Raw genomic sequence first — 25815 nt, forward strand, 5'->3', positions numbered from 1 at the left:
AATTAGTAAAAGAGCAACAATTTTGCAGAGAACATGGTTATGGTGTTTATGGAAGTTCAATGGCTCAAAAAGTCTAAGGAAACCATTTACTAGGCCCAGAGGAAGAAAGCAGAATTGGGTCTCAGCCAGTTCTCAGCAGAACTATGGGTAGCTGAGAAGTACCCACCATAAAGAAGACCATTTTGAGGCACTGCCAGATGCTCATCCTGGCTGGGCCTCCTGGCCCCCCCAACCTGTGTTGACTCAGAGCAAAATCATCAGCCACAGCAGAGCTCCCAGGAAATGGTACTTGTGTGACCTTAAGTAGTCTGATCAATGACCTTTGCCTAGATTCACATCTTTTCCATCTCTTTCCCCAATCCTTCCCAAGTCATTAGAAAACATTGAACCTAACCATGATTCTCTAAAAACCTACCATGGTGTAGACTATGAATTTGCCTTCAATTGTTTTAGCAACTGGACAAGGAGTATGAATAAAACCTGTGTTTTATATTAGAACTGCAGGTTGGCTCACTGTAGCGTCAGGGTGTTTGACTTTCCTGTGTCCACCCAGACTGGCAGATGCTTCCAAATTCTAGCCTCTGTTCAGGAATGCCACCTTTGCTTTGACGTGTGTATGTACTGGCCATGGGAAGTGCTGAAACACTTGGGGTGGGGCCTTGGCTACTTTATTATTTAAACTGCTATAATTTTTTAAAAGTTCTTTGGTGTTGACATTAAATTGATTTCAGGGGCATACCAGGGGCCACTGTTACAAATTGAATTTCATAACAGGTTTTCTACTATTTGGAAACCAGTAGACTATGACTTCCCTGGACATCTAACCTGGGCTACTGCCAGGCTATCTCATGTGTTTACCATCTGCATCTGTAATCAGGAAGACAGAGGATGAGAGAACACAGCAACTTGGAACGTTCCCCTCCTGCAGAAGGACAGAGAGAATGAAGTTGGTTACTGTAGCTGGGGGCAGGCAAAGGATTCCAGATGAGAAGACCAGGAGAGACACTTCTTCAGTATCCTGAAGCGGCATGAGCATTCAATATAGGACCCATCTGTTTTGTTAAATTGACAATTTCCTTTAGCAGGAAATAAAGGTTCATACTGAGTTTCAGACTAACTACAGAGTAAGAAATAGCTTCACTTTTTAAAGACTCTGCTTTTTAAGACATTCAGCATGTAACCTAATTTCATTTGATGGAGTTTGTTTTTCCTTCTCCATTTGCTGCCTAGAAATGTGTTTCATTATCTCCTGCAGAATTGGGGTGGGGAGGGAGACCTGCAGAGTCAGAGTTCCCTGAGCCTGAAGAGCACGCAAAAACTAAAACAAAATAATATTAAGTAAAATTAAAACCAGTGACAAGAGTAGCCATCCCCGTGGGTTTTCCATTTCAAACACTTCACACCACCCAGCTCTACTCCTGAAGGGCACCGCTGGGCCCCTCCAGGGTCCATTTCACAAGCACTGGAAGAAGAGTGAGCCCAGAGCAAAAGCACAAGCCCCAGACACAGGTCAATTTTATTTGAGGAAAAATGGCTTAAATTGGAGGGAAAAGTTTTCATCTACTAGGCTTCTTTTAGGATGTTAAGATATTAACACTTCATTTTGGTTTTTAAAATTCAAACCTTTCAAAGTGTTCTAACATGAAGATAGGATTTTATCTTTAAAAAAGTAATTATAATGACTTTAATTTCCTAGAATAAAAAGCAAGAACTCAGAATCCGCTTTTTGAATATTGATATGAGAAGAAACACAAGCAATGGAAGAACGTGGACTTTTTAATTCAGACTGGAATCCAGCAGTTATCAGGGAGGAAAGACACATGGCCGATCTCAATTAGCATGGCCCCTCCCCAGGGCTCCTGGTGCCCTCTGCAGGTGGAAACCAACTTATTTGATGTCGCACAAAAGGGCCACTCCTCTCAGGATCCAGTGATCCGGGGACAACAGAGTTCGCAAATACACCACAGTGATGAAGGTCAAGTCAGTTCGCCTGGGTTTCTTGTAAATAGGACACACGTACAGCTTGGGGTCCTTGGGAGCCGTGGAGTTAATAGCAAAGATGTGTAGCACAGGCAGCTGCATGAAGAGCACCTTGGGGGTGGATTCTGTGAGCTTCCCATTCCGTCTGTCCCAGGACGCTCCGTCCATGTAGAGCCCATAAATATACACACCTTCCTGCAGGAGTCAAGCACAAGGGAATAGGTTTTTTTTCTTTTCTTTCTTTCTTTCTTTCTTTTTTTTTTTTTTTTTTTTTTTTTGGGCGCCCATTTGTGTAATAAATTTCTTCAGTTTGGAAAGAAAACATACACCAGTCTTAAAAAGCTACCAGAGGAAGAAAGCACCACTGGGAACATCCTATTAGTGAAACACTGGGCCCGATTTTCCTCTGCGGCATATGAAGAGGCTGGCACTGCGGAAATATTCCTGTTACTGGGGTGCAGAGCGTTGGGTGGGTGTTGTAGGGAGGTGGTGTCACCGGGCAACTGAAAAGTCAAATCACCTGTACGGGGAGCTAAGTCTCCAAAAGGTCCTTTTTAAGTCGGTGTAAGGAGGGAGTGGGGCAAATGATCTGGAGCTGAGGTCGCGTGGCATCTCAGATGAGCTGGTCAAGCCAACCCGAGGCTTAACCTCATTTTAAGGGAGAAGGAAGATTGCGCAGCCAGCGGGAGAGTCACAGCGCCCCCAGAGGCCGGGCGTGGAACAGCCAGGGGCGTGAAGGGGCCAGGTGAGAGAGTTGCTCTCCCTGTCTGAACATCCTCCCCAGTGTCTCCCCCACAGTACAGGACCTACCCTCGTGGTCCTTGCCATTAGTTGGGGAGATGAGACACAACATACAGGAAAAAAATTTAAGCAAAGACCTGAAGTGAATAGCTGCACATATTTGTTACTGGAGCTGCCTGATGAAGAGTTCTGAGAGCAAGTGCAGGGACTTCTGAGGTGAAAGGTCACCGTGGGAGGGAATGCTCCAAGGTCTTTGTAGGAGGGATGGCCTTGAAATGGGCCCTCAAGAGTGGGCTGCGTTTGGAAAGACAGAGGAGAGAAGGCAGGCATCCCAGGCAGGGGCAATGATACAAAGAAAGGCAGGATGGGTCGAGATGCCCAAGCATTCTGTTCAACAGAAGGTTCAAAGGTTAAGAGTCAGGGCTTGGCTTCAGAGGAGTCTGAATGCTAAGATGAAGAGTCTGAATGTGAACTTGATCTTGCACGCAGTAGGGAGCCACACGACATGTGTTCACTAAAAAAAAAAAAAAAAGAAAAGAAAAGAAAAAAAGAAAGGCTGAGAGGAAATCACAGGCAGCTCCCATAAACATGCAAGCTCATAAAGTACATTTATGTAGAAGATGGTGACCATTTTTCCATTTCCAGAGAAGATGGGGTATTGAGAAGAGAATGTGGATCATAATGAAGTACGAGGAGATTAGTCACAAAGTGTTTTCTAGAATCCCCTTATGTGGGTTAGTGTATGAGGAATATATTTTTTTGAACCACAAACTGAAGCCACTGGTTTCACAGCAAAATCATGGACAGTCCCAGAAAACCAGACTATGTGGTTACCATCGTTAACTTGGCTGTTGATAATTATCTACATGAGCAATGAAGGAACCAGCCCACAGTGAATTTTATCCCACTCTAAGGTTCTTTCAATCTCAGGACCATAGTTAGAAGGTGTGGCAGATAAACTTCATGTCCAACTTCATGTCCATCTAATAACCTCAGAATGCAATTATTTGGAAATGCATACTTTGCAGATATAATTAGTTTAGATTAGGACATTAGTGGGTTAGGGCAGGCCTTAAATCTGATCTGACTAGTATTTTTATAAGAGAAGACACATGGAGATACACATAGGGAAGAAGACCTGTGACAATGGAGGCAGGGATTGACAGGATGCATCTATTAACCAACCAACATCCAAGACTGTCGGCAACCAGCCACCAGAAGCTAGGAGAGAGCATGGAGCAGGATTCTCCCTCAGAGACTCCTTCTAGAAGCAGCCAATGCAGCCAACACCTTGATTTCAGGCTTCTGGTTTCCTAAATGGTGATGGAATAAATTTCTGTTGTTTTTAGTCACCTGGTTTGTGATATGTTATTGTGACAGCCTTGGGAAACATAGAGATTTTGATACCAAAAAGTAGGGGCTCTGCTGTAACAAAGATCTGCAAAGTGGAAATGACTTTGGGATTGTGTAATGGGAAGAAGCTGGAAGAATCTTCTGAGTCATGTCACAGAAAGAACCTAAATTACCTTGAAGAAAGGTTGGTGGAAATTTAGAGGTTCAAGGTGTTCGGAGATGTGGTGTCAGACAGAAATAAAGAACACATTATTGGAAACTGGAGGAAAGATGATCCTTGTTATCAAATGGCCAGATACTTACTTAGAACTTGGAATCATCTGATCCAGTTCCCTTTTTGGACAAATAAGGAAATGAAAACCAGAGAAAGGGAAATAAGTTTTATGGAGTATCTATGGGGGCGGGGGCCTCCAGCACCAAGCCTATAGGATCACATTTAAATTCCCACAACTTCTTTCAGTGAGGTTGAACCATGAAGAAGTCAAGGCACAAAAAAGTCAAAGAAGTTGCTTAAGCTAATTGAGCAATGCAGTATCTGAGCAGTGGGTCTGGGCGGCACCTGCTTATCTCAAAGGGAGCACCCACTCCTCCCCCACCCAGGCATCTTTCCACCCAGGTCCCAAAGACAAAGGGACGCTGCTGGAACTGGACCCAGCCTGCTAACCCAGGTGGCCTCTACTGCCCTCCGCACTACTCTGCTGCCCTGGGTGATTCTGTGAGTAGCCCTGGCAGTAGCTGGAGAGGTAGAGAAAATCCTTCTAAGCAAATGCAATCAGAACCTGTAATTATAAAGAAAAGCCACCTGGGGAGTTCCAGGGCTCACCAGTCCTTGCCATTAACCTCCCACTCTGGCAGATGGAGGAGGCTTGGGCACTGGGGCCTCCTGGTTACAGTGGAAGAAACCCTGGCTGCAAAGCAAATGGACTTCACTGAGGCACTCAAGGGCAGTTTTAAGCAGGACTTGAACTTTCACCCCTGGCCCCAGAATCGTCCCAGCAGCACCTACCACAGGGGGTGTTGTGATCTCCTCCTTGGTCTGCCGCAGAACATCGTTATGGATGGTCACCGTGTCCAGTGCCCAGCCTTTGTGAGCACGGGTCACTTCCTGCCTCATTGCTGTGAGGAAGCCTTAAGAAAAAAAAAGAAGAAGAAAGAAAAGACTTTGGTGCCCTGATGTAGTCCAGCTTAGGAACAAGCAAGAGGCAATATTAAGCATTACTTGCCGATCAATCTCCAAACTGTGTTCTTGTTCCAAGAGTTGACACCAAACCCCAGGGGGCCAGTCTCCCAGGGTTTTGTTTCCATGGGGACTGTGACGAGCCACATCTTTCCTGTCAGCTCCTAGCAGGAGCACAACACCCTTTCTGCCTCAGCCCAGGCCTTGGTTTGAAAGTCTCCTGGGACCCTAACTGCTCAAGTCCTCTCAGGGTCATAACCCACCTGGCCCTAGCTCATACTCTGTATCGGAAAACACAATATTGAATGTGTGACCGGAATGTTGAAGTATTCTGAGAAACAGCATTCCAATTAAACTCAAATCAAACCATTATCAAGCTTCTATTTGCTATAATGGAACAATTTCATTTAGTCTAAGGAAATAAGGCACAAAGCCAAAATAGGAAACCTAACTTTCAATTTGATCAAACAAAGCAATCACACCGGAAAGGGAATGCTACATGTTTTAACGTTCATAATACAGTTATTTTAAGATAATACGTGGCTCTGTATAGTGTGGCCTTTCTTTAAACTTAATATTTGCAAATCATGTCATTCAATTTGATAAGAGCAATCTTTCCTGGAGAGTGGCATTTGATGTTAGAAAAAAAATAATACCCTAAACTTTAAAATGGACTTCCAAACCTTAAGTTTTATCTGTGACCTATCTGTTATATTTTGGCCTCAACGGAAATATTGAAAATCATGGAGCTCTCCAGTGAGTGAAATGTTGGGACTCACACAGCCCTGCTACTATTAAATTAGTGAACTCAAGAGTCAAACTAACATGTGAAGCAATAACGTTTTTGTTGGGTGTGAAGGGGAAAGGGGGAGTCCCAAGGTGTAATTATCAGCACTGAGTTAAGACCCCTCGGAGTTGGGAAAGGAAGACGAGGATCCCAGCCGACTCTATTAAGGGAGTCAAGTTCTCCCCATTACTAAGTGAGACCCTGGGAGAGTCACTTGTGGTAATTTTTCATTTGTCACTGCTCTCTGGAGTGGTCACGTGTGCCAGGCATCACTCTGGGTGCGGCGACCCCATAGATGAGGAGGCCATCCGTGGACCCTGCACTCCAGGGGCTCAGTCTAGCAGGCACGTGGAGGGAGGCAGGACAGTACCACAGTGTCACCAGTGAAGGTGTGAACAAAGCTCAGGCCAGCTCAAGGCAGACCTGACTATGGATAGGAAGTTGAATGCGGCTCTTGAGGCACAGGATTTTGCCAGATGGGACAATTTCAGTGGGAGGAGCTGCAAGCGCAGTGGCACAGAGGGCCAGGTGCAGGGGGCAGCGATGCCAGAGAAGGCTGCAACAAATGTGGGGGCCGAGGGTTCAAGGCCAGAGCTCACACTTAGTTCTGTGGATGACGAGGAACCATGGAGGACAAGTGATTTGGTTGTAGTTACCTCTTGGAATGCTTACTCAGTGTGCCACCAAGACAGGATGTGGGTGCTCATGAAGGCCCCTTGTGTTAATTCAAAAGACAAGTTGGTCAGTCAACCAGAATCAGAAAAGATGATTTTATAACACAAGATATTAACCACAGGGGCTGGGACTGCGGCTCAGTGGCAGAGCACTTGCCTAGCACGTGGGAGGCACTGGTTTTGGTCGTCAGCACCACATAAAAATAAATAAATAAAATAATTATTACAAAAAATTAACCACAGGGTGCAGAAAACATGATGGAAGTCTGCCTGGCAGCAGACTGGAGTCAGTGCCTGTACCTTATGTGAAGCCCAGGGAGGTGATCTGACCAGCATGTGATCATAGTGACTTTCACTTCCAATACCGGGGGTCCCACACTGTAGTAGTAAAACATTGTGTGTGCTTGCCAGTCAGTGGGATGAATGACCACGATGATCAAACTCAATGCACCCTCTTATCACTCCAGGAAGATGTCATTTCCATCACTCAACAGTAAGTGTTCAGTCATGTGGTATATTAGACACTCCACATCCAAGTAGAGGACTTGGAATTAAATTGACCCTATTTTATGATATTTTAAAATTCATCACTGATCTATGAATCTACAAGGTCATAATGTACAAGGCATGAATCCTGGTCAGAACCAGCTATCTACACAAGTTGAATAATTGAATTTTTCTATATTATTTGAAGTTCCAACTAACTTGCAAATTTGACCCCTCTTCATATGGCCGGCTCTCAGACAATGCCACAGGTGTCAAATGAGGAAAAAGCTGGATTCTCTCTAATGTAAAACACCTGCTTCAAAGGGCAGTCATTGTCAAAGAGCTCTGAAAACCTCTAGTGCAGTTAAGGGAAGGCCATTTCCTGCCTTCTCCCTCCTGGGAGTATGCATGACATTGCTCAGTGGATTTCAACAATAAGTATCCTAATGCTTAGGAAGCAATCTGAGTCTGCTAGGAGGTAGGATCTGGAACAAGTGTCAGCTTGAACCATCAAGAAAGGAAAAGTTCTGGGTACGGTGGCACACACCTGTAATCCCAGTGTCTAGGGAGGCTGAGGCAGGAGGATCACAAGTTTGAGGCCAGTCTCAGCAACTTAGTAAGATCCTTTCTCAAAAGTAAATAAATAAATAAAAAGGACTGGGGATGTGACTCAGTGGTAAAATGCCTCTGGAATCACTCCCCAGTACCAAAAAAAAAAAAAAAAAGGAAAATGTTAAAATGTTAAATAAATATTTTTGAGACCTAAGAGTGGAAGGCAAGGAACTATTCCATGGGTCAATCCTACTCAAGAGAACATGGAGAAGACACTTGATAGTTTTGTTTAGGGTTCTTGAAATGAATACAACCCTGAGGAAGTCAAAGGGTAGTACATCTACTGAAGTGTTCATTGTTTAATTTAATAAAACAACTGTCCATCTTTCTTGGAGACTGATGTCAAATCTAATGGATTCCAAATTTGTTCTTTCTGAAGCCTGTATAATTTTAAAAGCCTATTGATACACTTTTCTTTATAAGAGTCTGGAAATCAGTACTTTTGTTTTGGCACAAATTTAGTATGAGTAATTCTTAAAGTGGGGAGAAAGCGATTCATGGGTTCATATGTCTGAAGGAAGAAACAAAAAGTTGGGGAAAGTCTTTAACAGTAATAACCTTCTTCTTTTCATGATATTTAACCACCCACATGAAAATGGGCAATTTGACTATTTAAACATCTGAGTTACATGTGGTCTAAATGAGATGCTTAAAAAAACTTCCCCTTCAAACTCATAAAGCATAATGAATTCTTAAAACACTTGTCAAGCTTGTTCTCTTTTTTTAAAAAAAAAATCACTTTTTAGCTTGAATTATACTTTGGAAACTCAAGTCTCAAGTAATACTTGTTATATGTGAATTCCTATAACAGTTGTAATCCAGCATTTCAGCAAACTACTGTTGTTTGGCTTGTGCAATCAGTTGGCTTAAAGCAAGCCATGGAGTACTTTAAGTATCATTTCATACGAGGGCTTAGAAAAGATGAAAGAAATAGCTAATCAGAAAGGATGTTCTCCTCAACTTTATCAGAAGTGGTTGGTGTTCTGTAGCCATGGACCTATACCAAAAATAGGCAACATATTTTTCTTTCTGTAATAAATGAACCAGCCCTTCTGTAATGGGCTTTAGGTTGTATAGTATTTCCTGTCTAAACAGTTACCAAGCCTCCCAGAGGCATCTCTGAAGATGAGGAGAAATGATGTTCCTGCCACAAGTTTATGACAGGCAGTTTTTCCCCCAAATGAGAAGCAAACGTAGTTCATTGCTAAGTTAAATAAAAGGTCAGAAATCATTAAGCAAAGATGGGGTTGATCAGTCCAGTTGAATAAGAATATACTAGGCATCTCTTCTGATTCTTTGCTGGATGCTCTAAGGAAGATATCTGAAACTGCTGAATACTGGAAACTCCAGGGGAGCTTTTAAAACTCCCAATTCCCAGGACTGGGGCAGTAGCTCAGTAGAAGAGCACTTGCTTAGCACGTGTGAGGCACTGGGTTCCATCCTCGGCACCACATATAAATAAATAAAATGAAGGTCCATCGACAACTAAAAACTATTAAAAACAAAAACAAAAACAAAACCTCCTGATTCCCCGATCACGGTCCAGGTCAACAAAACCAGAACCTCTGGAGGTAGTGTCCAGGCATCAGGGTTGTTGTAAGGCAGGGCTAATTTTCAGACTTTACTATTCACAGAACCATCTGGGGAGGGGCTCTGATGGGCATGTAGGTCCTGATGCAGTAGGTAGGTCAAGGGTGGGGCCCGAGGAGCTATGTTTCTGTGACATTGTCATTGGGGCGAGTAGACCACATAGCCAGTAGCAAAGGTCTAAGTTCAAGGTCCTTCACACATTAGGATGACTAAGGGAGCTTTTTTTAAAGTTGTAGATGGACACATTTATTTATTTATGTATTTATTTATTTAATTATTTATTTATTTATTTTTACATGGTGCTGAGGATGGAACCCAGTGCTTTACATGCTAGGCAAGCGCTCTACCACTGAGCTACAACCCCGGCCCCTAAGGGAGCTTTTAGGAAAATGGATTGTACAGACTCTAGAGGCCTTATCCCCAGAGATTAAGATATAATTAGTTTGGAGCCCCAAGCATTAAGTATGTATTAAAAGCACTGCAGGTGATCCTATTGGGGAAGCAGGTCTGAGAACCGCTGTTCTGGGGAAAGGTGTGTGAGACAGTCCCTGCAGCCACTGACCCACATCGGTTGGGAGAACTAGCTTGACAACTGGGAGGGCAATGCCTCCCAGTAAATATCAGCAGGGCTGTCAGCAACATGAGCGGAGTCCTTCCGGGCCCCCCCACCCCCCAAATACACATTCTCTGAAATGCCATTCATCCAGGAGATGGCTGGCTCCAGCAAAACCTGAGCACAAATGGAAGAGCTGGGAGTGATTCTCCTGGCAAGGGTGGGGCCTGTTATGCTAACCTGTCTCACACTCTGCAATGTAATTCCTTGCACTTGATTGATTGTCTCCGGGTGCTGGTTTACGCCCTTTTCCCTTGTCCCATGAATCCCACTTCTTCCCCTGCTCCTGAACTTCCCCATGATGATTCTGCCTACTCACAAAGCATCCTACCATCTTGCCCTTGCTGTAAGCTGGCTCAGCCCTAAAGACCTTGCTCCTCCCCAACCTTCCCTCCATCCCTTACAAGACTCTGCTGCGACCTCTGGCCACGAGACACTCCCCTCGTTACTCATGTCATCTGCTCCCCTTCACTGAGTACCCTGCCAACACCAAGGTCTCTTCAGTCCCACCCAGCAATGCAATCTGGCCCCTCCTCCACCCCCTTTCTTCACTTCCTTTTCTGTTTCCTCTAGTTCCATCCCTTTCATCATTTGCCAAGCAAAACCTGGATCATGAATGGGCCCAAATATCTCTCTTCACATACCTATACTTACCATGAAAAGAAAACAAGCAAGCTCGCTCCTCTTACAGCTATCCTCCAACTTGCTTCTCCTCTCTAGAGACGTTTCCTGAGAACTATCCATACCGTCCACTCCCACTCCACGCCACCTGACCCCTCCACCACCCCATCTGCTCCACTGGGACTTCTCCTGCCAGCAGTCTCCTTGTTGAGAAATCTGTCTGACCATTTGGGGTCCATCTGGCTTGATCTCTGGAACCCTCCCTTCTCTTGGTCTTCCCTGACCTCTGCTCTCCTGGTTTCCCTCTTCCCAGCTGTTTGGTCATGAGGACTCATTCACTACAGTACGTGTGAGCTGGAAGAAGGTATAAAGGGAAAGGCAGAAGAATCCCAGTGAAGATGGGCTGGGAGGAAGATGACCAGGCAGGTCATGGCACTGGTGAGGCACATGGGGGCACGGGATATCCTACACTGGCAGCTGGACATGAGGAATCAGAATTCTGCACTGGGTCTTTGGGCAGGTAGAGAGGAATTGTTTACATATGTGAGAATGGTTGAGCTCATTGACAAGGGGCCCAAGTCCAAGGGCAGAACTAGCCTGAATGAAGCCCAGAAAGTGGGCTGAGAAGCGGCCCTCTAAGGAATGGGAAAAGAACCACAGAAGGGCATGGATGGAAGCCAAGACTTGAAAGAATTTCCAGAATTAGCATCCTACCTGTAGCCAAGGGGATGCAGTTGTCAGGAAGGTCATTAGGTATGGGGGCCTTGCGGAAAGTGGTTTCAGTATATGATGGCAAAGGGCGGATTACAGGGTGGCTGGTGAGGAAGGTAACCATGTGCAAGAGCAGACTTATAAGAGATGAGGTTGTGATGCAGGCCAGTACTAAGAAGCCTCTCGCACATAAGGACAAGCAGAACTGGATGTTATTCCCCAGAGGCATTTTGAACATGTCCCAGTCCTTCGATAGTTCTGGATTTGTGCACAGGGTAGGTTAGTGCTGCTACTATTCAAATTCCATTCACCCAGATTCCCTCAGACATAAGGCAGCTCTGGCCCTGCAGACAGTAGCACTGGGGCCCGCTTAGAATTGCTACTGGATGAGAAGTTGTCCCCCAGCCCTTCCAACCCTGGAGTTCTATTAACCCTCAGTGCACTCTTCCACCTCAGCAAACAACGGGCTCTTACAGCCATCCTCAAGACAAGCATTTGGAAATTGCAGCTAGCTGCTGACACTGCCCGAAAACAAACAGGCGAGAGGCAGCCGGGGATTGTTACAGAAACACAAGATAACAGGACAAAAATTACCCATCTCCTTGCTTCCGCAAAATCCCCTCTAAGTGAAAATCTTGATTCATGTTAGGGAATAATAAGTTGTTACTGATATCTGCTACAGAAGCCTGGATGGCTTGTCAAGACACTGAGATAAAAGCACAGGAAAAAAACGAGCGCAGTTTGGCATCTAAATGGCATCACGCTCCAGACTGAGTTAGACATTTGGAAAACAATGACAGCGCGTGGTTCAATCTAATATGGAGGTGTGAGGCTTGGGGGGCATGCTCAGCCTCCGCCTCTGTGTCATTAGCAGCACCTGTGAGTCACACCGACATCAAACGGTAAAGTGTGGCTATCAATTAGAAGGTTTCAAAAGGCAGTCAGTGCTCTGGTTTGAAGACGGGTTCTTTACAACTCATATTTCTTAGGTTTACACACATTCCCACATACAGTGCGCTCCCGCTCTCGCTCTCGCTTTCTGTCACACACACACACACACACACACACACACACACACACACACACACACACACAAGCTCATGCACCAGTATCTAAATCAATGCCCTACAGAAGGGATACCTGTGGGGAAAAAGACCACGGCAATCCTTTGCAACCCAAGAGGGGCAATCTTAGACGGGATGTGAACATGGGCACTGTCACTGCTGGAGGGACCAGGGAGGGGCAAAGGCTCTCTTGGTCTGAGGAATCAGTTGGGAGGAAAATCCGTGCACTGAAGAAGCTATGCCATTCAACAAATACTACAGGGTCACAGACGCAGAGAGCTTGACCATTTTAATCAAATCTAATTGCCACACGGTTGAGCTCATCAATTGCTACAGAAATGATTGTGGCGGGGGCTGAAAATACCAGCCGAGCTGCATGGCGGCTGACTCAGCCTCTTCAATATGACAAACATCGGCCAGTCATAAGGCAAAGGAGCAGTGCTGCGGGCGGCTCCAGCTTGGACAAGGATGGGGCTGGGTGGGAGCAAACGAAGCATGTCACCTGTCCTTGCGGGTCTCAAAGTCACTTTGGGAAACACACAGCAGACAGCAACAAATGCCATATTGTTACAGGATGGTAAAATTAAGTCATAGGAGATTGGAACATGAAAGTGTTTTACAGTCCAGGTGAGTTTGACTGTATACATTTGTTATGACACTGGCCTCTTGGTGGTCTCTTTGCAAACCTAATTGTGTTTTACTTACTTGTGTGTGGTTTTAAAAAAAATTATTGGTGCATTATAATTATACGTAATAGCGGAATTCATTGTTATATATTCATGTATGCACATAATATAATTTGTTTGATTTAATTCCCCAGGACATCCCCTTTTTTCTGTCCTCATTCCTCCCTTGGGTCCCCTTCTTCTATTCTACTGGTCTCCCTTCTGTTTCCATGAGAAGCCCACCTACTTTGTGTGGGGTTATTTTTTAAATCCATCAACTAAAATGTTTTGAACTAAATAAGGACATCATTTCATTGAAAGAAATGGGGGTAGAAGATACAAAGCTCAGGAGACACATTCATGTCAAGAAGCCTAGGGTTATCACACGTAGGTCAGCAAGGCTTCCAACTGGAAAGGGCTTTGTGCACCCTGCCTGTGAACATGCATGAGCTTGCTGGATTTGGCCAAGTGGTGTGGAACAGAAAGTAATTTGTCAAGAGGAGGAAATGGAAGCGGGAGGTGATTAGTGTGCAGGAAGAGTTGACTTCCAGACTTTTATGAAATGAACAGAGAGCAATCATAGAGAAGGGTGAGGGTGCCTGCAGGCTTATATGTAGAGGGAAGGGTGCTCACTTGAATAAGTCTGGGCTTTCCAAATATGGAGAGCCAGGAGAGGAAGAATAGAAGTCCCACTTGAGAAAACAGAAGTGAAGAAAAGAGAAAAGATTCATATTACTAACAGGTGCAGGCAAGTAAGAAGTTAACAGAAATGTACATCTACATTTGCATTTCTTTCAATATTGTTCTGGTTTGAACATTTCTTCACACATATTAACAATGAGAGACGAGCCCATAAAAATCAAGTCCAGTTAAAGATCAGTTCTAAGTGTTAATTAGAGGTTAACGCTTTGCTATCTTAAGTTTACATGTGAAAAAGAAAACAAGATAACTATTGGAAGAAACATGATATAGGGCATGACCTAGTCATTTGTGCTTCTGGAAAGCCAGGAATGAATCATCTCAGTTCCCTGGTTTCTGAATATCAAATATACACTCAATGACCTCACAGATTTTAAGACCAGGGGTCCTTATGCGCTTCTGAGCTCCAGGTCTGACCCCGCAACCCAGCACCTGGATGTTCTCCCAGCACTCTCCGACATCCAGTGCTCCTCCTGGTCTTGCCACCCAAGGTCCCTCTTCCATTTGCTCCCTATCCTGTACTTTGCCTGCAGCCTAAGCCATGGACTTTGCTTTCTCAAAAATCCCCATTTGATCACTTCATCAAATCTACTCCCCCGTCTGCACCTTGTAAATATCCCAGGTTCTTCCAAGGACCTGGCAAGAGTCTCACTGCTCTGGGCCCCCATGTTCTAGTCTACCCTCCACCAATTCCTGGGATTATCTTCTGATCTTTGGTGACTTCCCATGGCCTTTATGACATAGCCAGAACTCCCCTGGAAGACTTCACTCTCCAGCTTCTACCCCACTGCCTGTGCCCCTGTGTCCTGAGCTGGGTGTCCCTTTCCACAGCACATGCCTGGTCTTTGCTCAGGCCTTTGCCTGCGATGTGCTTTCTTGCATCCACACCCTGCAAACCCTACTCACTGTTTCCTGTGCCAAGCCATTCTCAAGCCCTGCCGGGGCAAAGTTAATCTCTGTCCTTTCTACCGCCGTGGCCCTCAGTTCTCACACCGGTGGGGCACACATCACATTGCGTTAAGGTTTGCTGATGCATTTGCCTTACCAATAAGATTATGGGCTTCTTTAGGGGAGGAATCAGGTCTCGAATCTGTCTCTGATGAAAGCAGTCAGCACCAGGGCTGGCAAATGGAAGGTGGTTAAACAATCCTGATTAAATTAGATGCTATTTCTTCAGGCTCCCCAGTCAGGACTTATCTGGTGATAACTTACTCAAATAGAGGAGACAAATCATGAGCCTCCAGCTCAGTGTATTTTCACCAAGGGAACATAGCCAGTAGCATCCAGCTCAGAAAACAGTATTCCTGGGTCCCAGAAGCCTGCTTATGCCCTCTTCTAATCACTGCCCCCACCCGCACCCCAGCATACCCAAGATTCTGACTTTTGACACCATAGATCTGCACCTGCCCTTGTCCTTTGTATAAATTGAATCATACAGGATGTAGTGTTTTCTGTTTGGCTGCCTTTACTCAACCTTATTTTATGAGATTCAACCATATTTCTGTGAGTAGAAGCAATTCATTCTAAATCAGTTTCTTAAATTGTATTACAAATGGCACCATGAGGTGCTGAATCATAAGAAATCCAACATTTCTTCATTTTGGCCAAGAATCACTTGAAGTAAAACTACCCATATTGTAGTAAGACATAAAGTTATTGTGTTTTGAACCTTATGAACTCTGACATGGAGTGGTTAACTTTCTCAGTAAACACTTTCAGAATGAAGGAAGAAATGAAGCAGGATTACAAAACACTCTTTCAGGGCAAAAAGACCAAAGGTCTTGGTTATGAGGGAGGAAGACCTGCAAAGCTCATTTAATACTTTTGCCACATGATCGTTTTGGAAATGGGTCTAATTTTCTGACCTCAATGAAAAATTTTTTGCATCTTCTGGTGCTTCATTTTTAAAATTTTCCACAAGCATTTAAAACTAAAGTTTTCAAAAAATATTTTTAGTTGCAGATGGATACAATATCTTTATTTTCTTTATTTAGTTTTTTTTTTTTTTAAGTGTGCCAGGGGTTGAACCCAATGCCTCATGCGTGGCTAGGCAAGTGCTCTACCATTGAGCCACGACCACAGCCCAAAACTAAGGTTTGAGATAATTTTTAAAAACTCTTTCTCTAACAAAATGACGGTTTGCTGAAGTGGTGGAAAACAGGCTTTTGCCACTACATTATCGGATAAATATAAGAGCAACTTCAGATCAAACTGTTAAGCAAGTAGAGAAGGATTATTTGTGTTCTCCGACCTTTGAAAGAACACATGCAGCACCCGCCATGCAATGCCACCATCCAACATGTACATACACGTGTTCCAGGTGCTGCCCCCTCTCCTAGGAGCACATACCTTGGGGATTAAAGAAACCAGTCATCCAAAACACATTAGGTCTCCCTTCAAATATCCAAGTGGAGAACTGAGCGTTTCTTTCCAAAAGTTCAGTAAACCAGAAGCCCAGTGTGGACGAATCCCAGGACACCCTTTTCCAGAGCTGAGGTATACGAGCATCATACATGTTGTCCAGGGCGTCTCTCAAATTCTGAGGAAGATGAGGTTAAAATACGTGAGTGAGAAATGGCAGCAAAAGAGGGAGGTGACTGCTGAGCTGCTGGCAGCTCACCTCACTCATGATGATCGTCCCCTCGATGGCCAGTTTCAGATCACTCAGGCTAGTGCGAAGGATCGAAATGACTCTTTGCATTCTGTCAATTTCTTGTCGAAGAAAGATGTTCATCGAATTAAGATGCCCCATCTTTATCAAACGAGCTTTCACCTAAAACAAAGCATACGATATAATAAAGGAGATTTTTAAAACATCTACCATTTCTCTTCCGGCGACCTCTCCATTCTCGATTCTTTCTCCTCCTCTGGATGTATCTCTAGCAGACCAAAGAAACTCTAAAATATCTCTTGCAGAACCAAACTTGCCATTAAGTTGCCCATTTTCTGAGCTTCAGAAACTACGGTTCAAACAAAATGATTTTTATTTCCTACTGATTGTACTTAGCTGATAATTGGAAATGTACTTTTAAAAAGCTGAAATAAGAGTGTACCTTTCCCCCCCTTTCAAATGATTAAGTACTAAGTGTCAGTTAAATATTCTTTTGCAATCTAACCTTTATAAGAGTACAGTGGAATATTTTTTTTCATTATGCTTGCAGAGCTGTAATTAGAAATGTCACAAAAAGTTAATACAGCCCAGATCTTTACAGAGCAGTTACCAATGAATACGATTTGCTGTAGTTTCCTAAGATCATGGTTGCCTTGGCTATGGTAGCTAAAGAGAGCCTTTCCTAATCTAATCAATGAGCATGTTTGACTTTGTGGGAGAGCCATTACAATGCACCTGTCATTTTTTCCTTTGGGTATATCATTTACTGACCATTTTTTAGAGATCAAAACAAGAGCCTCTGGTTGTGGGAACAATAAAACCTAATGATTATTGGAAAATAAGCCAATGTATTTTCACATTTCAATTTAGTGATGTATGCCAAGAAAAGAGTGGCTACAAATACTGGCAGGCTTGCAGAAAGGGGTCTGAACTTTCTGCTAGCCACAGTCTGAGAGATGTCGGGACAGGAAGCCTGTGGACAGACACAGAGGGGGAGAGAATTTAATATGCTGTTCCAATCCAAAGAATCCAGCAGGAAGCCTGGAACCACCCGGAGATTCTGCCAGAAACGACCACGCCCCTTCTTAGAGACAGAGGGACTTCGGGTCTTCTGAACCATCCCCATTGTACAAAACAGGCCTCTGGCATGGCTGTTTCTTGTACTAACGAACACCTCTGTGTTATCACACAGAGTGAAAGGTGACCGGGGAAAGCACAAACTTAGAAAGAAACAGTAATATAAAACCAAATAGCCTGGACAGAGCCACTTACAAAAGCAGAACAAATAAGATCAAAAATCACAGGCCAACATGCTGGTGGAGGCCCTGGACCTAGTCCCACATGCCAACCGTGAGTCTCCTGAGTTCCTGGTTCTAGAACCTACATTCTTGCAGTCTCCAGAGCCTTACTCTTGTCTCCCTTCCACCTTTGGTGCCTGAAGAGCATACACATCCCTTTTTGATCATGAGTACTCTGGAAATTCATTTTTTTAAAATATTTTTTTAGTTATCAATGGACCTTTATTTTATTCATTTATAGGCGGTGCTGAGAATTGAACCCAGTGCCTCACACATGCCAGGCGAGTGCTCTACCACTGAGCCACAACCCCAGCCCCTGGGAATTAATTCTTAATGAAAAGGGAAATTATAGAAATACTGCCTACAAATGCGAAATTAAGCCCAGGTATTGATCTCAGCATCAAATCAATAGCTCAGGTCCCTTTAGTATGCTAACAGCCCCAGATCACCTTGTCCTGCCTAAAAGAAAAACTTGCCTAGTGAGGTGGCACATACCTGTATCCCAGCTACTCACAAGGCTGAGGAAGGACAAGCACTTGAGCCCAGGAGTTCAAGGCCAGCCTGGGCAGCCTAGTGAGACCCCATTCAAAAAAAATTTCTTTTTAACTAAAAATAAAACAGGAATTTTGCTCAAGATAGACATGCCTGGGAAAAACTTAGACCCCTGAAAATGTGATTCTAGTACTGATTGAATTTTGTGTGTGATTATTATTCCAGACTAAGATTGTCCTTTTATTAATAAAATTAAAGATCTATTGTGGTCTAAAGTTGGATTTGCATTGTTTCTGGGACCAGGTAGTCTCTTCTACATAATGGAGCTAATGTTTACCAAGGAAGCTACAAACTTCACTCTACTGTCACATTTTCAAGGACACAACTCTTCTACAAAGTAAGTGATCTTGGAAGAGGAAGAGATTAGATGCCCCTCAGTACACACTCCTTCCCATGCAGGAATCCACTGGGCAGCTCAAATGATAACCAGGGCTTACAACCTCCTTTGGCAATACCAACCCTGTGGTAGATGTATAGAGTCAGTTTATCTCATTTTCCCATGCCAGTTTAAAAAACCTTTCAAGACAGATATTCTGCCTCATTGGTCTCCTGAAAACCACCCACAATGAGCTGCTGAAAGTATGTCCTTCCCACATTTATCCATCTGAAAAGTACTTTCTCCCTTACTATACAACCACTCCTACGTGAAACTATTGATGTCAATATCCTAACCAAATGCCTTGGCGGCCATCCACACCGTGGAAATGAAAATTGTTTTAAGAGGCAAGAAAATTGTTGGAGGCACTCATTGATTCTAGAATCAGTTTGAGTTCAATTGATCACACTTTGGTACGGGGGATTGAACTCAAGGGTGCTTTACCACTGAGCTACAACCCTAGTCTTTATTACTAGTATTATTATTTTGAGACAGGGTCTCACTAAGATGCTTGGGGTCTCCCTAAGTTGCTGAAACTGACCTCAAACTTGCGATTCTCCTCAGCCTCTCGAGTTGCTGTGATTACAGGTGTGTGCCTCTGCGCCAGGCTCAGTTCAGATTCTTGCTCCACCACCTAGCTTGTTTTCTGTGGGTACTATCTTGAGGACTAAGTGACATAATTGTGTATAAAGTACTTAACCCAGGGCCCAGTGTATAATGAGTGCTCAAAAATGCCAGCCACAGCCCCATGATGACCTCATTCTATGAGCTTAGTGTGGTGCTTGGAAAACTCTAGAATGAGAACCGGATGCTTATAAATAATACCCACACTAATTGTTCAACCCTATTCAATCAGTTCCAGGAGTAATTAAAGATCAATTAAGTAAACAGGCTATCTCCATCTATAGTCAAAACATTTTAAGCATCTTTAAGAATACCAAATCCATGATACCTCTGCTTTTTGGCCTTAAAGATCTTTAAACTGTTATTTAGCACAGATTAAGGTATAATAGCACACATTGGTATATAACTGGGTTAATGTGGAAGATTTGACTTCAGAGGAATTAACTTATTAAGGTAGTCTTAAAAGGAAGTAAAAGAAGCATTTCCAAGGATGACCAGTATAAACAAACAATTTAGACACAATTTAGATAAAGAGTTTAGTAATATAGACAACAGAATTTACTACATAGGTAATCGGCCACATAGTTGACAACAGATAAATTACTGTTTTCATGGTAATCAGACTTAGACGGTTAGATGCACAAATAAACGCCTAGACTGTTATTCTCTATCCAGCCAAATACAACATTTCCATGGTCAACTCTGGGAGAAAAAGGACAGCAAGAGGGCTACATGATGTACTCCAAAAGAACCCCACATCCCAAACTATGGCCTCTCCCTGTTCCAGCTATAAGCAGAAGCCCACAGACAGGTAACCTTGGGGCTCCCAGCATCTGGGTGCATTTTCCCCAGACTTGGGAAAACAGGGCAGTGGGCACGTGAACCACAGTTGGCACCTGCAGCAGAGGTTAGAATCTGGCCTTGCAATTGACGAGCAAAACTTTACTCAGTCCACTTAGGCCTCTGGTAAAGCTACCACCATCAGTGGTGAGGGATGGAGGCTGAGGATAGGAGAGGGGGCCCTGGAGGGCCAGAGGACATAGCCCTTCTTCTTGCATGAGGAAGAAGTTCAAGTTGAGGACCTTCCGGCAGAATTTTCAGAATATCCAGACATTTTGCCATAGATAAAAATTGCCTTAGGTCAGCAGTTCTCCAAGAGTGGTCTGGAATCCCTGAGGGCCTAAGGATTCTTGTGGAGTGGGTTCACAGAGTTAATCATTTTGTTTTTTGTTTTTTTTCCTGCAGAAATACTAAGAGGTTAATTGACTCTTCTACTCTTTTGTCTTTGTGGTACTGGGAATTGAACCCAGGGCTGTTATGCCACTAAGCCACATCCCAGCCCTTTTAATTTTTTAAAATTTTGAGACAGGGTCTTACTAAGTTGCTTAGGGTCTCACTAAATGGCTGAGGCTGGCCTGGAACTTGCAGTGCTGCTGCCTCTACCTCCCAAGTCACTGGGATCAAAGGTGTGCACCACCACACCCAGCATTCTTACTTCTATTCTGTTATGACTATACAGTGAAGTGTACCAAAGGTCACATGACATATGATACACTGAACACAGAAGTAACTCTGAGAACACAGCTGTTTTCTATGGAGTCTGACATTAAAGAGATCCACCAAAGAGATAAAACAGTCCCACCATTCTCAGTGAATTGTTTTGTCTTGGAAAATATGCATTTAAAAATATTAAAAATGCTATTTATATTAACATGTAATGGGTTTATTACTGTTTTTTAAAATAACAATATTTTAAAATTTCTCAATATAAATTTCTAACTTTAAACATCAATAGATATTAGAAACAAAAGTTATTCAGGATCATCAATGATTTGGTCAAGGGGTCTTGAGATAAAAAAAGTGAAGAGAAGTTGATTTAAGTTTTTTAAAAAAAAACCTAACGGGAGATTGAAGAAGTAGAAAATTACTGCCATCCATTCTGGGGACTGAGTCGGTTTAAATGGCTCACTTCCCTATCCCTGGCTAAGAGCTCCAGGGAATGAAAAATACAGGGCATGGACATCCACCAAAGGTCAGGTTAAAAGGATGACAGTGCAGGCCTGGGCCAGAGACTGGCAGGGGGCTCTCGACTAGAGGGTCTAGATGTCTGGCATTCCAAGACTGGAATCCAAAGAGGGGAAGGGGTACAGAAAGGGCAGCCGGAAGGAAAAGTGGAGAAGAAAGGAAGTAGAGAAAGGTTTCAGGGCAAGTGGAGAGCAGACTTTGCAAGATGCCTGGGCAAGAGTGAGGAAAAGAAGACCAAAAGGTAAAAAGGGAGTTGAAGATGAAAAAGGAGTGGGCAGAGGCGGGGGACCGAAGGCACGGTCCCCAGGGGATGTGCTCTGTGCACAGCGGGAAGACCTGGGCTTACCTCGTGGGGAATGTAGTCAGGGGGCAGCTTGCTTAGCATGTCTTCAGACAGTCGGTAAACGATGGCCTCCCGGGTCTCTCCCACTCCACCTCCACTCTCTTTGGGCTGAATGTTGGTGATTGTTTCAAGAACATCAGAAGCTGTGTTACTCTGATACCTGATAGAAAGAGGGACTGTTTAGAATGCAACAGAGACACAGTCTCAGAGATGACCAAGCCAAGATGAACTGACAGGATCCCTTCAATCAAAACCAGAGAGAAGGAGGAAGGAAAGAAGGAAGGAAGGGAGGGAGGGAGGGAGGGAGGGAGGGAGGGAGGGAGGAAGGCAGGCATTTTATACCATTAACTATGAAAAAAAACTAGAGGTCCTTTCTACTGCCTCCTAACGGGACATCGAGAACATCTCAGAAATGACAATCTCTCCCTCTTCAGAGAGATTCCACACACATCTCTGGTAAACCAATTCCGTGTCTGACAGTTTTGGTTGTCACCAACCCAAATGCCTCAGAATGGACCACAAACACATCTCCTTTTTTCTCTCCCCCAACCTCTGCTCAGGGATGGGTCCTAAGAGTCTATCCTAATTGGTTAGATCAATGAAAACAACACATACTATTTCCTCACTGAATTATAGATTATTAGGATTTCTTCAGTCTTTTGTCGTTTTGTTTCTCCATGTTCCCACTTGTTTTGTGATTTCCAAGGTGGTCTACCAGTGTCCATCTGCCCCACATATTCACATGCAGCCACCACCTTTAAAGTCCATTTTGTCAATGAAGGTTTACTGTTTGCCAGGCCCTGAGCTAGGTTCCAGGATACAGCAGTGAACCAGGCAGAGTCCACATGGCAGAGGAAGAGGATGTTACATAACGCCACTATGAAAAGTTCTGTGGAGGAAAGGTAGGATGCTTTAAGCTCTTTCAGGTTGACCAGATGCTCTGAGGTGCAGGACCCTAGCCCTGGGGTGCTGGCCTGGTTAGTTATCTGGACACCCATGTTTATTATGTGTGTGTATGTGTGCATGTGTGCATGTCCATGCACAGATCAAAAGGCCTCTCTCTCTCTCTCAGAACTGGGGATTAAATCCAGGGTGCTCTACCACTGAACTACATCCCCAGCCCTTTTTTTATTTATTTTGAGACAGGGTCTCACTCATTTGCCTAGGCTGGCCTTGAACTGGTGATCCTTCTGAGTCATGCCATCATGTCCAGCTGAAGTCTCTCTTAAAAAGTCACATGTGAGTTGAGAACTGAAGGTGGGCTAAGCAGTGGGGTGGGGTGGGAGGCAAGAAGGACATTTAGATTAGGAGGCCAGGGCTGGAGGTGAGAAGGATTTCAGAGCATTCAAGAACAGAGACAAGCCAGTGAGGTTGGAGCCAGGGAGCCAGGAGAGATGAATGCGGAGAAGAGGCAGGGTTAGAGCGTGCAGGGCCATGTGGGGTACTTCAGGGATTCTGAACATCACCCTAAAAGCAACTGCCAACCACCGAAGACTTCTCAAGCTAGGGCGGGATGATATGACCAGATTTAAACTTTTCTGTCTTTTTTTGAATTCCTATTTCATGCCTTATAAATGTCACATAATTCGATTTGAGGAATTATTGTTTCATCTGTAAATTTTATCTCCTGTCCAGATGTAAACCACAATCACATTTCCTTTCATAGATATTACAGGCAATCTAGAAGGAATTCGGCAAATGTATGAGATTAGTGGTTTGTTTTGTACATTGTTTTACTGAACAGAAAAGAAGCCTTTATAATGTGATAATATGTGGCAAAATCTTCTATTTGCATACCTTTAAATTTAGCAATTCACATGTAAGAATTCATCCTAAATAAAGAATCAGACAATCCATTTCTGAGACTGTAGTGCAGTTGTCACCATGAACCACCCTTTTAAAATACAACTAAAAATGACAGATATGATATGAAAAATGCCTTTTAAAAAATATTACTGAACCATAAGGACACTAAGAAATCCTCAGGGCCAAAGAAAATACCGAGTGAAGATGAATCCAGAGAGATAAGCCAGATTTTACTGCAGGAGGCATCAAGTGACCTTGGCATTCTTGATTCTCTTTTTAGATGGTACAATAAGAGGGAGCTATTGCTCTCATACCAAAGACGAGAAAATTCCTATAAAAATCTGGGACTGTCAATGTCAGGGTAAACTAGAGATAATCCAGCTGTCAGGATGGAAAGTAGGCAACTTGTTCTACTAAGTTTGGCACTAAGTAGAGTAAAATGTCTTTCCTGAAATTCTTAATTCATCAGGTTTGTGATTAAATTAACACTCATTCATATTACCTGTGTAATCTGAAAAAACTCAAGCCAAGAATTTATTTTAAGTTTGTCTCAGGAATTTCTAGATAGTGGATTGAAAGTACCTGATGAACATAAACACAAATCTTTCCAGGAACAACATACCTTCAACTCCAGACTCAAAGAATCCAATAATTAATTTCCAGTTGGCATGAGTTCATAGTGAAAAGTTAAGAAAAACAAACAACAAAACACCTTATCAAGAAGCAAGGCACTGTGAGCATGAGTCAGTAGTGATAACAGAAAACAGAACCAGACCTGCAAAGATCTTAGTAAAATTTCAGGTGCATGTTATAAAATATTAGTATTAAATAGGAAACTATAAACATGAATACCATGTTTGAAAAAAGAGCAAGCAGAACTTCTGAAATTAAAAAAACAACTAGAATTTAAAACCTGTATTCATGTTTTATTGCTGCTGTAACAAATGAACACAATATCAGCGGCTTAGGACAACACAAATTTATTGTCTTACAGTTCTGTAGGTCAAGTACAATACAGTTCTCACTGGGTTAAAATCAAGGTGTTGGTGAGGTTTGGTTCCTTTTTGCAGGCTGTAGGGAAAAATCCATTTCCTTGCTCATTTTGGCTACCAGCAGAATTCACTTCCCTATGCTTGTAGGACAGAGATCAACAATTCCTTCCCAGCTACTAGTCAAGGACCCTTCCCAGTTCCTAGAGGCCACCTATATTTCTTGCCTTGGAACCTCCTCCTACAAACTGGCAGACGGGAAAAAGCCAGCATTGGAAAGTCAAGTCTCCTTCTTTGACATCTCCTCCTTCAACTTCATCTCTCTGAACCACTCTTCTATGATTAGATTGGGCCTGCCAGATTATTCAGGATAACATTCCTATCTTAAGGTCCTCAACCTTAATCACATCTATAAAGTCTCTTTAGTTACATACAGTAACACATTCACAGGTTCTGGAGATTAGGATGTAGACATACTTAGGGGTCCATTATTATGCTTACCCTAACAGCCAATAATGGATTAAAGAGCAGATCAGATACAATCAAAGGGAGAATTAGAAAACTGGAAAGTAGATCTGATGATATTATACAAAATGTGACAGTGGAAAAAACAAATGGGAAATATAAAAGAAAGGTTGAAAGGTATGTAGCCTAAAATGATAAACTCTAATCAACATCTCAGCAATGTTTAGGAAAATAGACAAGGGAGAACAAAAAAGAGAAAATAAGTGATGAAATAATGACTAAGAATTGAATGAACCTGGCTGGGTGCAATAGTGCATGCCTATAATCCCATTGGCTGGGAGACTGAGGCAGGAGAATCGTGAGTTCAAAGTCAGCCCCACAACTTAGTGGGGCCCTAAGCAACTTAGTGAGACATTATCTCTAAATAAAGTTTGTAAAAAAGGCAGGGGGTGGGGTGCTGAGAATGTGGCTCAGTGGTTAAGTGCTGCTGAGTTCAATCCCCAGGACAAAAAAAAGAACTGAACGAATGCATGAACATCAAGTAGGACAAGCAAACAAATAAATAAATGGAAATATATATATAAACAGCATCACAGTGAAACTGTAACACACCAACAACACAGAATATATTAAAAGGAACCAGAAATAAGAAACAATTACCTAGTAAGAAACAACAATAGACTGGTAGCCAATCTCTCAATAGTAGCAACAAAATCCAGAAGAAAATAAAAGAGCACTGTCTATGTACTAATAAAAAATAATTATACCTCTAGAATTGTGTGCCAAGCAAAATTGTCTTTTGGGGGTATGAATGAGGAAAAGAAAAAAAGATTCAAATAGACATTTCATGAAAAAATCTGTATGAATGGCCACTAAGTGCATGAGAAGATACTCGACCTTATTTATTAAGAAAAGGCAAATTGAAACCACAATGTGACACTACATCACACAAG

General features: G+C 43.2%; 1 protein-coding gene across 1 annotated transcript in view; it reads right to left on the reverse strand.

Moving 5' to 3' along the window:
* Window positions 1-1887: 1887 nt before the first annotated feature.
* DNAH8 (dynein axonemal heavy chain 8) overlaps window positions 1888-25815 on the reverse strand; it is a gene marked incomplete at its 3' end in the record, with an annotated part of 249573 nt that continues 225645 nt past the window's right edge. Inside the window, exons 85-89 of the mRNA XM_079148326.1 lie at window positions 21606-21762; window positions 16394-16546; window positions 16123-16312; window positions 5081-5202; window positions 1888-2175 (exon numbers count right to left, since the gene is read on the reverse strand). Coding sequence (XP_079004452.1) covers window positions 1888-2175; window positions 5081-5202; window positions 16123-16312; window positions 16394-16546; window positions 21606-21762 — 910 coding nt within the window. The remainder of the gene's footprint in view (window positions 2176-5080; window positions 5203-16122; window positions 16313-16393; window positions 16547-21605; window positions 21763-25815) is intronic.

The sequence above is a fragment of the Sciurus vulgaris genome (assembly GCF_902686455.1).
Source record: "Sciurus vulgaris genome assembly, chromosome: 7".
NCBI classification, from domain to species: domain Eukaryota; kingdom Metazoa; phylum Chordata; class Mammalia; order Rodentia; family Sciuridae; genus Sciurus; species Sciurus vulgaris.